Raw genomic sequence first — 12,252 nt, forward strand, 5'->3', positions numbered from 1 at the left:
AAAAATGTCCTCACAGCATGGCGATATAAAAACAAAGACAATCACCAGAAGCAGAATGTTTAACTAAGATGAATGGATAAGCAGAGTAGTTAGCAACTAGGCTTTTTGAGAACTTAAAAGAAAATAGTGCATTCAGAGAGAGAGTGGGAGCAAAGAGTTCCCCATTTACTCCTTTCTTTCATGGAAGAAGAAACAGATGAAATGTTAAGAGTATATTTTTTAAATTGTAAAAATAGAAGATCTACAGGCAGCAGATAATGTAATATCATCATACACCATACAGTTGAATACCTACAATACTACAAGGGTTGAGAGAAAAAAGAGATAATTCCAATAGGTACCATACTCAATGTGTTTAAAAAATCATATTATTATACTATGCTGATCATTTAGGACCCAGACTTGTGTTAAAATAAAACAAATTACTTGTCCATGTCATTCTGACCTCTTGGGTCCAGGAAATGTGATTTATATCACCTGGAGTAGCTTCTCTTTGAAATTTTGTTGAGGATCCTAAATGTCCTTATCAGGACCTGTCATGTTCTTGGTTCTAAGTGGTGGTTTATGATGTTACATCAAGCTGTCAGTTTCCCTTGATGCTTTCTTCCTTTGTGGTATTTTCTTACTCCTACAATATTTTATGTAATTACCATACAGATAAATTGTCACCTACACTCGGCTTTGCAATGTAAATTCTATCCCTAACAACTTTCTCTCATATTTATTCTAAATGCATAATATTTCCAAGCTCTTTCTAATTAAATGGTCCAGAATTAAGTGAAATAAAACAAAGATCCTGATATTTCTCCTTTATACACACACAAAAAAATCTATACAATTGAACTTTGCTTTTTACGGAAATGGATTTGTTGGGGTGATATAGATGAACTTCCAGTACCAATGTCATCATCCTTAGGCTTTAGGTTCCAGACCAGGCGTTGGCTCTACTCTTAGTTCTTGTTACATTTCCAGTAGAGGGCTGCTTAGCCAAGGTCAGTATTTATTCTGTGTTGTTACAAGTGCACTCTTATAATAGCATATGGCATGGGATTATCAGTATATACTTATGGCAAAAAGAGTTGGAGATAATAGAGGAATTTAAGAGGAAATTTGAGAGAACTAAGTCTCAAAAGAACAGAAAGCAGATCCTGGGTAGGGCTGGGAGCTGGCAGCTGTGAGCTGGAATTTCATTCCTGTGATGCACCACACGACTCTTCTCTTCGTGGCCTGTGGGCTCTGTGCCTCTCTGCCATGTTTAGGAACAGAATCCGATCAATATACATCCTTGATATCAGAAATCTAAGAGATGAGGCTGTAAGGTATTTACATCATCATTCCTACCAATCTCATTTATAGCAAATCTTCAACCCTCTAGACTTTCCCTGGCATCCCTCACCTGGATCTCTGTTTCCACAACAATCTTTTCAAGGCACCCTTGACGTCCGTGTTCCTCAGACTGTCAAGGGGTTCAGCATCGGGTTGAAAAGGCTGTAAAACAGGGAAAGGACCTTCTGCTGCATCTCAGGATGGTGGGACTTGGGGGCCATGTATATGGCGATGGCGCTGCCAAAGAAGAGCCCCACCACGCAGAGGTGGGAGGAGCAGGTGGAGAAGGCCTTTCTGCGGCCCTCCCCAGACTGGATCCTCAGGATGGCCGCCAGGATGTGTGAGTAGGAGACCAGCACCAGGCAGAGCGGCCCCACCAGGATGAACACGGAAGCAGAAAAGATGACCACCTGGTTGAGCCAGGTGTCAGAACAAGCCAGCCTGAGGACAGACAGGATTTCACAGAAGAAGTGGTTGATTTCATGAGGCCCACAGAAAGGTAGCCTCAGGATGAGAACCACATGGACCAGGGCCAGAAGGGAGCCACATGCCCAAGAAGTGACAGCCAGGACTGTGCACACTCTCCATCTCATGATGACAGAATATTGTAGAGGGTGGCAGATGGCCACGTACCGATCATAGGACATCATTACCAAGATGAGACACTCGGTGTGAGCAAAAGCCATGTATAAAAAGGTCTGCATGATGCATGGGACAAAGGAGATTGTTTTTCTCTTGTTCAGAAGATTTGCCAGCATCTTGGGGACATTGTTGGAAGCATACGAAATATCAACGACGGCCAGGTGTGAGAGGAAGAAGTACATGGGGGTGTGCAGTCTGGAGTCCAGCCAGATGAGCCCCAGGATGGCCCCGTTCCCCAGCAGGGTGAAGATGTAGAACAGGGAGAAGAGCCCAAAGAGGAGCATCCGAATCTTTGGGCCAAGGGGAAATCCCAGGAGAATGAATTCTGTGACCCATGTCTGATTTTCCGTCATACCCTTGTGACAGTACCTGCATCGGACTCTGCTGTGGCAATGAGCTGTGTGCTGAGGAGCAAATGCAGATTCCGATTAGTCACTTAACCAAAGGAGGGGGACTATGGTGTACACAGGGTGCTGACTCATCAGCAAGGTTTTTCAGAGTCATTATGTCAAATCCTTTAATCCATGGTAAAGCAGAAAAAGATTCAGTTCGGGGAACTAGTGTAAATGCAGACAAGGTGTCATATACTGTATCTATTTCCACAGAATTCCACTTAACTTGGATTGCAAGACCCACATTTTTACTATCAGAAAGGCAGCCACAGAGTAAGTTGTTTTTCAGAATGACTGGCCGTTTTATTTTAGAGTAAGGATTGTAGCCATGTTCTTCTGTGTTTTGCTTTCTAATTTACTTAGTTTGCATATTTCCCCCCACTTTCTCTTCAATATTTGGTTTTCTTTTATGTTGCAACTTGTGTATAGTGCATTGCGCATGCAGGTGCTCAGTAAACGAATAGAGAACATCCATAAAAGCATGAATTAGGAAATGAGGTTTACAAATGCAATTTCAAAGAGAGTTGTTTCCCTGTGTTTACTAGATTTAGGGAAAATAAAGCTGGCATTAAGTGTTTTACTTCCTGAAGCTACTCAGGAAAATCTGGCTGTTTCCCTTTGGATGCAAGCCAAGAAAGAGTGCCATCACTAATCTGGCAAGGATTTATCGAAGTCATTTCTGATATGGCCAGAACAAGTGGTTATCTATGTGAAGGGTTAACTGGATAATATTCCAACTCCTGCCTCCACCCCATCCCCCTGCAGGGCTACTTCCTTGGTTCTGAGTAGGTGCTGTTGCTGGCACAGTGCCCACTACACTTGCTGGATGAATTGATGGACGGATGAAAGGATGGATGAATGGGTGGATGGATGGATGAATGGATGGGGGAATGAAAGGCATTACATTAGGAATAACATTCAAAGAACATATCCTCGATTTCAATCAATCATCCTCTTTAATTTTCTCTGTCTATCATTCCCCCAACCATATAGTCACAGGGGGAAAACCTGGATGTTTCATAGACATATACAAAAGTTAAATGATCAGTGTGTCATTTTCAATGTGCAGCTTATGGCTTCACCTCTGCAAATGCTAACCCTACCTCAAGCCCAGGAAACTGTCTGCCAATAAATTCTCTCTGTATCTCCCATTCTATGTACTGATTTCTGGAGCCCTTCCTTCCTCCAGACCCTAGCTTCTCTAAACAACCAGACTTTGCAAAAGACTCTCTACTTACTGTGGTACCAGGCCTGGTCTTGTCTCAGAAATATAATTAGAGAAATTGTGCAGAGATCACAGGAGCTTTTGAAGACCAGAGATGAGGATCTTGGTCTCACTAGCAGCCTCTGAGAGAAGGAATTTCCAGTTGTAGGGGTCGTCTCTCTTTGCTTAATGCAGGCTGATGCAAAGACTGCAGCCTGCTCTCTGGGAACACCAACAGTATAGGTTTTGTGGTGGAGTTATCTCCACTCAAGCCTTCACAGATTGTCCCTGAGGACAAGGTATAGTCCCAAAGGAAACCAGGATACACAGCAGGCAGACTCTGTGTCTACCAGAAGAAACAAAGGTTATTTATCCTCCTGACTCCAATTCTCTGGGCTCTGGGGATGGGCATTCAGAAAAAAAAGAAGCTGGCAGGTGATGACTTAATAACCAGCTGGATCTCTACACATAAAACTCTTGTAGTAATAAGAACATGCATTCTCCAGGGTCCATGTTGTATATTACACCCCCTAAGTATTTGGACTGTGGTAAGTTCATGGATCTCAGTCTTGCCCTGGGTGGATTAAATGGAGCTTGGAGGAATCGGAGCATCATGCCTCTGTCATAAAGGCTTGAAAATCTCCTTCTTAGTTAATTCTAACTTGGCTATTGATAGATAAGAAAAAAAAATACTTCTATCAACCCTCCCACACTGTGGTAAGAAAGATTCTGAGGCATTTCCACATAGTGCCTGAGATTTGACATAGGGTTAGGAAAAAAGAGAAGCCAGAAGCCAGAGTAAGGCTGGCCTTGAAGAGGTGTCATGCTAGAAGCCCTGGTGTTTTGAGGACAGCAAATGTGTAACTCACACCTTCACCTTTACTATGATATACTCATGAAGTTCAATGAAACTTTTGATATAATGATGCCTCAGGTACAGGGGCTATGTTTATATTCACATAATAAAGCATAGAGGGAGGATGCCCTGAAAATATTTCTGACTATCCCCTTTATGTGTACGTCCCTTACATGTATTTGTATTATGTATATATCTGTGTGTGTGTGTGTGTGTGTGTGTGTGTGTGTGTATGTGTGAATGTGTGTGTATTTGCTGGTTGGGTGACATTTTAGAGAGAAACATCCACATCTCATTTGTCAGAACACATTTGGTTCTTTACTCCAGAGGGATGTAGGTTGTTAATGTGTGGGCTAACAGGAGATACTAGGAAACATGCCTGTGATTTTGGCTCAGAGACTATAAAGGTTTCAAAGCAGGTGTATTTCTATGGACAGAATGAAGAAGCTCAAGGAGTATTTATCTTGAAATCTCTGGAAGAATGACAAGAGAAGTTTAGTAGTTATGTACAGTGGTTAGGAAAAACAGCTGAAGCACTTAACAAAAATGAAATAAGTTTACTGATTACCTAAAACTGAAGGACTACATAAAATCTTGCCAAGATGCTTTCAATTATTCATATATTATCCACATATGGATATTTTATATCCACAATTATCCATGTGTAGATATACTGAATAATTAATCATCTCATTCATTTATTAATTTACTCATTCAATTTACATTTACTGAGCATCTGCTCTGTGTGGGGTCATCTCAGACACTGGAAAAGCAAACGCTAGTGAGATACTGTCTCCATCTTCCAAGAGTTTATAGTCTGCCTACAAGTGAGCCATGCAAATAAACAGTATAGGACCTGGGATACACGTGTTCACAGTATACAGCAGGCACCATGAGAGGCTGGGGTGGATTCTTCTGAAAGTGGATAGGGAAAGGCTTTCCTGTGGATGGAAAGTTTAGACACTCTTCAGGTAGACATGCCAGGCTGGACCTTACCTATTCAATTGTGTCTGAAGAGACATCTGAGTCTGGAGATTTCAAAGATTGTAAGTTATTTTCCCATTGGTGCCAAAGGAATTAGGTCCAATTTGGGAAGGCTTTGACTTTGCATGGAGGAGTTAAGAGATTTCAGTGAAAATTGTAAAACTGTGTAAAAATAATAAAGAAGTAACCAGAAGGAAAAAAAAAAAACCATACCAGGCTACACCTTAGTGTATAAGGAGGGCACAGCAATAGTAATAACAATGACAGGAAAGTGGCCCATAGATGAGCTTCTGTTGGACTTCATTGGAAATCAAAAGCAAAACAATTTGACTAAGATATGTTATTACAAAGATTAATGTTTGGTTAATGTGAAGGATTGTTTAAAAGAATGAGATTGGAGACTGTGAGTCCCAGCTATCTGTAGAGTCTGCATTTTAAAGTAACAGTGAGTACCTGAAGTGAGATGGTAACCATGAGGACAGGCTGGAGGGAATGGGTATGGAACATGTGAGGGAAATATAATAATCAGTACTCAGTGACTTGGTGTGTGGTGAGAAACCGAGCGGAGCTGGGATGCTCCCCAGGTTTCTGGTTTGTGTGGCTGTATATAAAGTGTTTTCATTCAATTACATGAGGAATAGCTGAGCAAGATATTATTTAAAAGCAAGGGCTGAAAAAAGAATATAATTTTGAGTATGATGGCTGTTTAGGTAGCTTGGTCCAATAAAGAATTAATTAAGTTGTTTTGTAGTTCATTAGAGATATCGGGTTCAAAGTACAGATTTAACAGATAAAGTCATGATAACGGATAAGAGCCTTCAAGGAGAGTAGAGCAGTTTTAGAGAGAAAAAAAAGAAAAGATCAAGAACAGTATCTTAAGAATAACCCATATTTGAGAGTTGGACAGAGAAAGATAAATCTCTAAAACAGAACAAGAAGAAAGATCAGAGAGATAGGTGGGAGACTAAAAAAATAAAAATGAAGAAAATCAATAAGCTGTGCTCTATGTTACCCCAGCAGGCAAACTAAGGTACTCACTTTAATCATATGAATAATGATAACTCTATTTTTTAGAAACAAGAATATTTTTCTGTAAAAAGCTACACTTGTTAATACTTATAGTAAAAATAAAATAAAACCAAAGTTACTAACAGAAAGCCGTTGCCATCCTTCAAGAAAAATATGGCAGTTTTTTGGCATAAGTTCCCAATTTCATTGACCCTTACAAGGGGTACAAGGCTGAGTATTAAGTGATAGGTACAGAAATTTTTAATTTCCAAAGAGCCTGTTATTAAGCTGTTCATCAGAAATACAATACAAATGTGCAACAACTTTATTGTGAAAATTAAAAGTAATTATTACTTTATAAACAAAATGAGGGCAAAACTAAGAGAATGTCATTCCAAGGACAGAGATGGCAGATGACCGAAGATTTTCAAAGTGAGGCTCATTGATAATTTACAGAGGCAGAAATCCACTGTGTTCAAAAGAGCTTTTAATAGTACCTTGGATGCACATCTTATACTCTGGCAACTCATAAACATTATTCTTAATTCCTCAACAAACCCAGAAAGGCTGATGATTGGGAGACTAATGGGATTTCGCACCTTTTTATTTCTCCTCCAGTTATGGGACAAATGTCAACATAATCTCTCATATTTCCTGAGACCACAGTATGGATTTAAAGAACAATTATATCTTTGAATGCAGGAAAAAAAAACTGTTAGATATTGACTACATTAATAAATATGTATTAATGTATCTAATTAAAAAAGACAAATTGTATGTCTGTTAATTTCCTGTTTTGTAGAAAACCATTCAGTTCTCAACCTTTGCCTCTAAACTGCTAAGCATTTGGTTGACACCACATAATGAAGAAATGTTTCTGAAAGCATGATTCATGCAATACCAACGTAAAAAGAGTATTATACCCTTTATGAGGCATCAAAATGTATCTTGCAAATGCTAAAGTTCAGTGTAGATGTAAGGTGCTACTTAAGAAGCTTTTAAGCATGCAAAGAATCTTAAAGACCATTTTATCCACAGGTGTCGTTTTAAAGATAACTCTGAAGCTAGAGAAGATTTAAGATAAGAGCCCAGGCATCTTGAAGCTAGTGTATTCACAATGGAATGCTTAATTTTCTTTTCCTTGTTTTAACTATCACAATAAGTTGCATTACTGCCATCCGCAAGTTACTTAAATGGGAAACTGATTCATTCTTTGTTCTTCTTACTCTCCAAAGTTGATCCAAAGTCTGTTCACCTGATCTCCTGGGGTGCATGGATAAAAAAAATGAGAGAGGGTTGACCTTCATATTTTTAATTTGTATATTTCATACTATTTCCAAATTGAATGATATAAGCAGATATAGATTCACTAAACAAAATAAAATTTTATTGTATAACCCTAAATTTGGGTCCTGTTCTGGACCACACAGCCTGCAGTGTACTATACATAATGTTTTATTACTTACATGATTATCTCATATATAACAGAAATAAATAGAATTTTTTTGTCTTAAAAGCACTAACTAGTTAATGAGAGCACTTTATCTGTGCCTTTCTTAACCTCTGTGTGGTTTCATTGTGGGCAATTCAAAATCCACCAAATAGAAGTATCCTAGTATTCTTTTAAAATGCAAAGTATAGTATATACTAGTACATAGTATGTATTGTATATATCTATATATAAAGGGATAGGAGCTAATGAAAATGATAACTCTTGAAGCAGGGACCAGCACATGTAAAAACACTGATGCTGGAAATAGGTTGATGTGACCTAGAACTTGTTCTAGGTTTGGTGTGGCAATAACACACCAATCACAGATGAGAACAACCAGAGTTATGATTTAAGAAGCAGTGAGGGCCAGATCATTTGAGCCTTTAAAGCATTCAAAGGGAGTTTGGATTTTATATTGCTGAAAGAGGGCACTGAAGATTTTTAAGCAGGAGAGAGATTTACTAATATACTATATACTAGTATATATATATATATATATATATATATATAGTATAGTACACTATGCTATATATAGTAATAACACACTCATCAAGATGAGAACAACCAGAGTTATGATTTAAGAAGTAGGGAGGGCCAGATTGTTTAGTCCTTTTAAAGCATTCAAAAAGAATTTGGATTTTATATTGCTGAAAGAGAGAACAGTGAAGATTTTTAAGCAGGAAAGATATATACTATTTATCTATATCTATATCTATCTATACTATATACCAGTTTATACTACATATACTATACTATGTAGTATATATATAGTATATATATATATATATATATATATATATATATATATATATCTCCTCCCTCCCTCCCTCCCTTCTTCCCTGCCTCCCTATATATGAAGTGTGTGTGTGTATATATATATACACACACACACAGTAGACTCAGCAGAGGAACTACAGATGTGGTAGAGATAGCAAGAGAACTAGAATTAGAAGTGAAGCCTAAGTATGTGACTGAATTGCTGCAATCTCATGATAAAACTTGAATGTACACCCCCTACCATCTCAAATAATATATCCATTCAAACTGCCTTGATGTCAGCAAGATTGCACAGTGAGTTTTCACACGCATGCATCCCAGAGATGTATAGAAATTCTAGTTACTTATAATTTCTTGGGAAGAAGCCTGGTACCAGATGTGATTTTAGATAATAGGGAAGTTTAATTGCTTCTGAATTCCTTTGATAAGGGGCTTTGCCTACAGGTGGTCTGCTTGATGGACACCAGATGATCTTTGCTTTCCTCAAGCTCATCACTACTGATGGAGCCAAGTATGCTTTGTCATATTTACTCTTGCTAAAACATAAAATATTAATCAATATAAATAATTATAACACAAAATGTCTGACAAATAATATTTTTGCTGTATCCACTTTAAAATTTGAAAGATAAAAAGAGAGCCATATTATGACACCTCTTTATATCCACATTAGACGGTGTTCAATGTCATTATATTGCCCATGTCAGAAAAAAAATTGTACTAATTATACATATTTGAATTATTTTTATTTATTTATTTATTTATTTTTGAGACGGAGTTTCGCTCTTGTTACCCAGGCTGGAGTGCAATGGCGCGATCTCGGCTCACCGCAACCTCCGTCTCCTGGGTTCAGGCAATTCTCCTGCCTCAGCCTCCTAAGTAGCTGGGATTACAAGCACGTGCCACTATGCCCGGCTAGGTTTTTTTTGTATTTTTAGTAGAGACGGGGTTTCACTATGTTGACCAGGATGGTCTCGATCTCTCGACCTCGTGATCCACCCGCCTCGGCCTCCCAAAGTGTTGGGATTACAGGCTTGAGCCACCGCGCCCGGCCCATATTTGAATTAATATTCACCAGCATATTTTCCTTAGCTTTATCCAAATGTTGATGATCAAATTAATTTTTTGTGATACTCTTTTAGAAAAAGTTAACGATAAAAATACTGAAAGTAAAAAGCTATTTAAGTACAACCTGAAAGCACTATAATTAGTAAATGTAATGTTTTATTTCACAAGGAAGACCAATTTGTGTTGGGTTGGTGAATAGGGCTCCAAGAGTGCTTTGCAAGATTGGTATTAAGTATGAAGTCTAGTGGGTAGAACAGTTAAAGTTGTCTTGAAATAAGGAATAAGAATTTTAAGAGTGGGAGTGCTAGGGGTAGTACTTGAATGGAGTATGTGCTTTGGAGAATAATGAGGTAAGTAGAGTAAGCCTCTGTTGGGCACACAGATCATGTTAAAAGAGAAATAACTCCAATTATACTCCTCTTGGATATATCTTTTACTGCTCTCCAGGATGGGTTATATATGTTACTATTATTTTGAAGTGCTGCCTCCACCATAGTTTAAGAACTAAACCTCTATTGAGATCTAGATTAAGAAAAGAGACTTAGAGGGCAAGAACCGGTAGGATTTTATGATCTTCAAACATTGCCATTTAGTGTAACAAAAAAAAAAAAAAAAGGATAGAGAAAGAAAAAGTCTGCCCACTCTATCTGTAGGCACTAACCCACAACGAGGAAATAAATATGTGGCTAAGAAATTTAGAGATGCTTGAGATGGAAAGCACAGTGAGGAAATTCAAGGAAGAAGATGAAGTATGCCTGAACTAACAGGTCGACAATACTTGTGAGAAATTTGGAGTGCTTATTTTACAACGATGCTTTCTTTACTGAGGGAAAGCTGTTTCTCTGAGATGATACCTTAACAGAATTCAGAGACCTCTAACCAGCAGAGACAAAGAAATCATTGCCTCTCCTCCGGCAAAACTAGGAATTAGAGAGTGGAACAATTTTCAGATTGAGAGAATAAATATTGAAAGAAAGTAATTTATGGCATGATCTTGGTTTTTAAATTTTCTGTGCAAATGTCCTGTCTGAACAGAAATCCTGTCCCTGTCCAATCCCAAGTAAACACACGTAACACATCCCAAGGGAATGCCGAAAGAACGAAATGAATAAACATGGGAAATACCTTCGCTGGTTTGCCTGCTAATAGGAAAGTAGCAACTTCTTTAGTTCTCTCTAGAGATACAAGATTAGAAGTATTACCACTGAGTTCTGTTCTCTGAATCATTATTTTTATCTGCAGGGAGTGAGTGTGTAGTCAAATGATGATAGAAAAAGCCTGGCTTACACAACTAATTGCATCATAAAGTTCAGGAGACCTTTGTATCTGGGTTTCACCTCCCAAGGAGGCCCCATTAGAGAGGAGAATCAACCCCAGTCTATCCATTCTGCCTTTCCTGTCTTTGAGGTTCCTGGTAAGCCCAAGGTTATGTTAGAAGAAAAGACCACATTTACTTACCAATGGGAATGGGAAAAGGACAGCGAATGAAATCACTGGCTCCAGGTTCTAGAGATGAAATAAATGCCCTTACTGTGTCATCTCCTTCTGCCTCTAAGCCTGTATTTATAGCGTCCTAAGCGGCCCTCTAGGGACCACCATCTATCCCAGGATGTGGCCCTGGTTCCTCTGACCCTCTTGGCCCCACCATCCATATCCCCTCATTACCCTGTAGCAGCTCCTGGCCTTGTCAACACTGTGCCAGAGAAGAGCATCAGATAACCATCCCTATAGGATATGATCTGGCTGAAGGGCTGCAGTGATTGTCAGGGGCTATGTGGCTCAGGTGCCTCTTTTTGCAACTAATACTAATTTTAAAACTGAAGTAGAGTTTTTAAGTGGTTTGCTCATCCAGGGATGTAGCCTCCTTGCCCCTCTGCTAACTGCCTAGTCCTGCACATCCTCAGAAGCATTGCGTCGCCATCTAAGACTCTCTTCTCAGTTATTCCAGACACAGGCACCATTCGGTCACAGGGAAAAGCCAGTGCCTGTCAGGGTACAGCTTCTCTTTTCTTTTTTCTTATTTTAGTAGAGGAGCCATTGAGCATATAACATGTCTCCTTATGATGATTAGATCCAGACATTCTTACCAATGACCGTTCTCATATCCTTAATTATATATCTAAAAAACTCCTTATGTGAGTTAATGCATTTAATCCTCACAACTATGTTATGAGACAGAATTTATTACTCACTCCATTTTGCAGATGGGGGAACTGAGGCATGAAGAAGCACAGAGAAGTCATAAAGCTAGTATGTAGCAGAACCAGGATCTGAACCCAGGCTGCAGGGCTCTGGAATCCATGCTTGTTAGTTTTTAAAACTAGGCTGCTCCCTAGGACTAAGCTCAATGTCAAAGTAAATTGCTGGAGATAGCAATTTATTTCTGAGTAATGCCAAAGATCTGACAAATCAGTGCTCCCCAAAACCCCATTGTTGGTGGCCCCAGGGCCCCCATTCTGAGAAAAATTTCAGTAGAATCTTTCCTTTTGTGTCAGTGCTAAAT

General features: G+C 38.9%; 1 protein-coding gene across 1 annotated transcript; it reads right to left on the bottom strand.

The window, feature by feature from the left end:
- Nucleotides 1-1,451: 1,451 nt before the first annotated feature.
- On the bottom strand, nucleotides 1,452-2,321 carry LOC101047260 (olfactory receptor 2A5). The gene has a single exon (XM_010340426.3). The coding sequence runs from the start codon at nucleotides 2,319-2,321 to the stop codon at nucleotides 1,452-1,454; it is 870 nt and encodes a 289-aa protein (XP_010338728.2).
- Between the last annotated feature and the right edge of the window lie 9,931 nt (nucleotides 2,322-12,252).

This window comes from Saimiri boliviensis, chromosome 10, assembly GCF_048565385.1.
Source record: "Saimiri boliviensis isolate mSaiBol1 chromosome 10, mSaiBol1.pri, whole genome shotgun sequence".
In the NCBI taxonomy this organism is placed as follows: Eukaryota; Metazoa; Chordata; class Mammalia; order Primates; family Cebidae; genus Saimiri; species Saimiri boliviensis.

Excerpts from the sequence above, each read along its gene's own strand:
- LOC101047260 (XM_010340426.3), bottom strand. The coding sequence starts at position 2,321 with ATGACGGAAAATCAGACATGGGTCACAGAATTCATTCTCCTGGGATTT.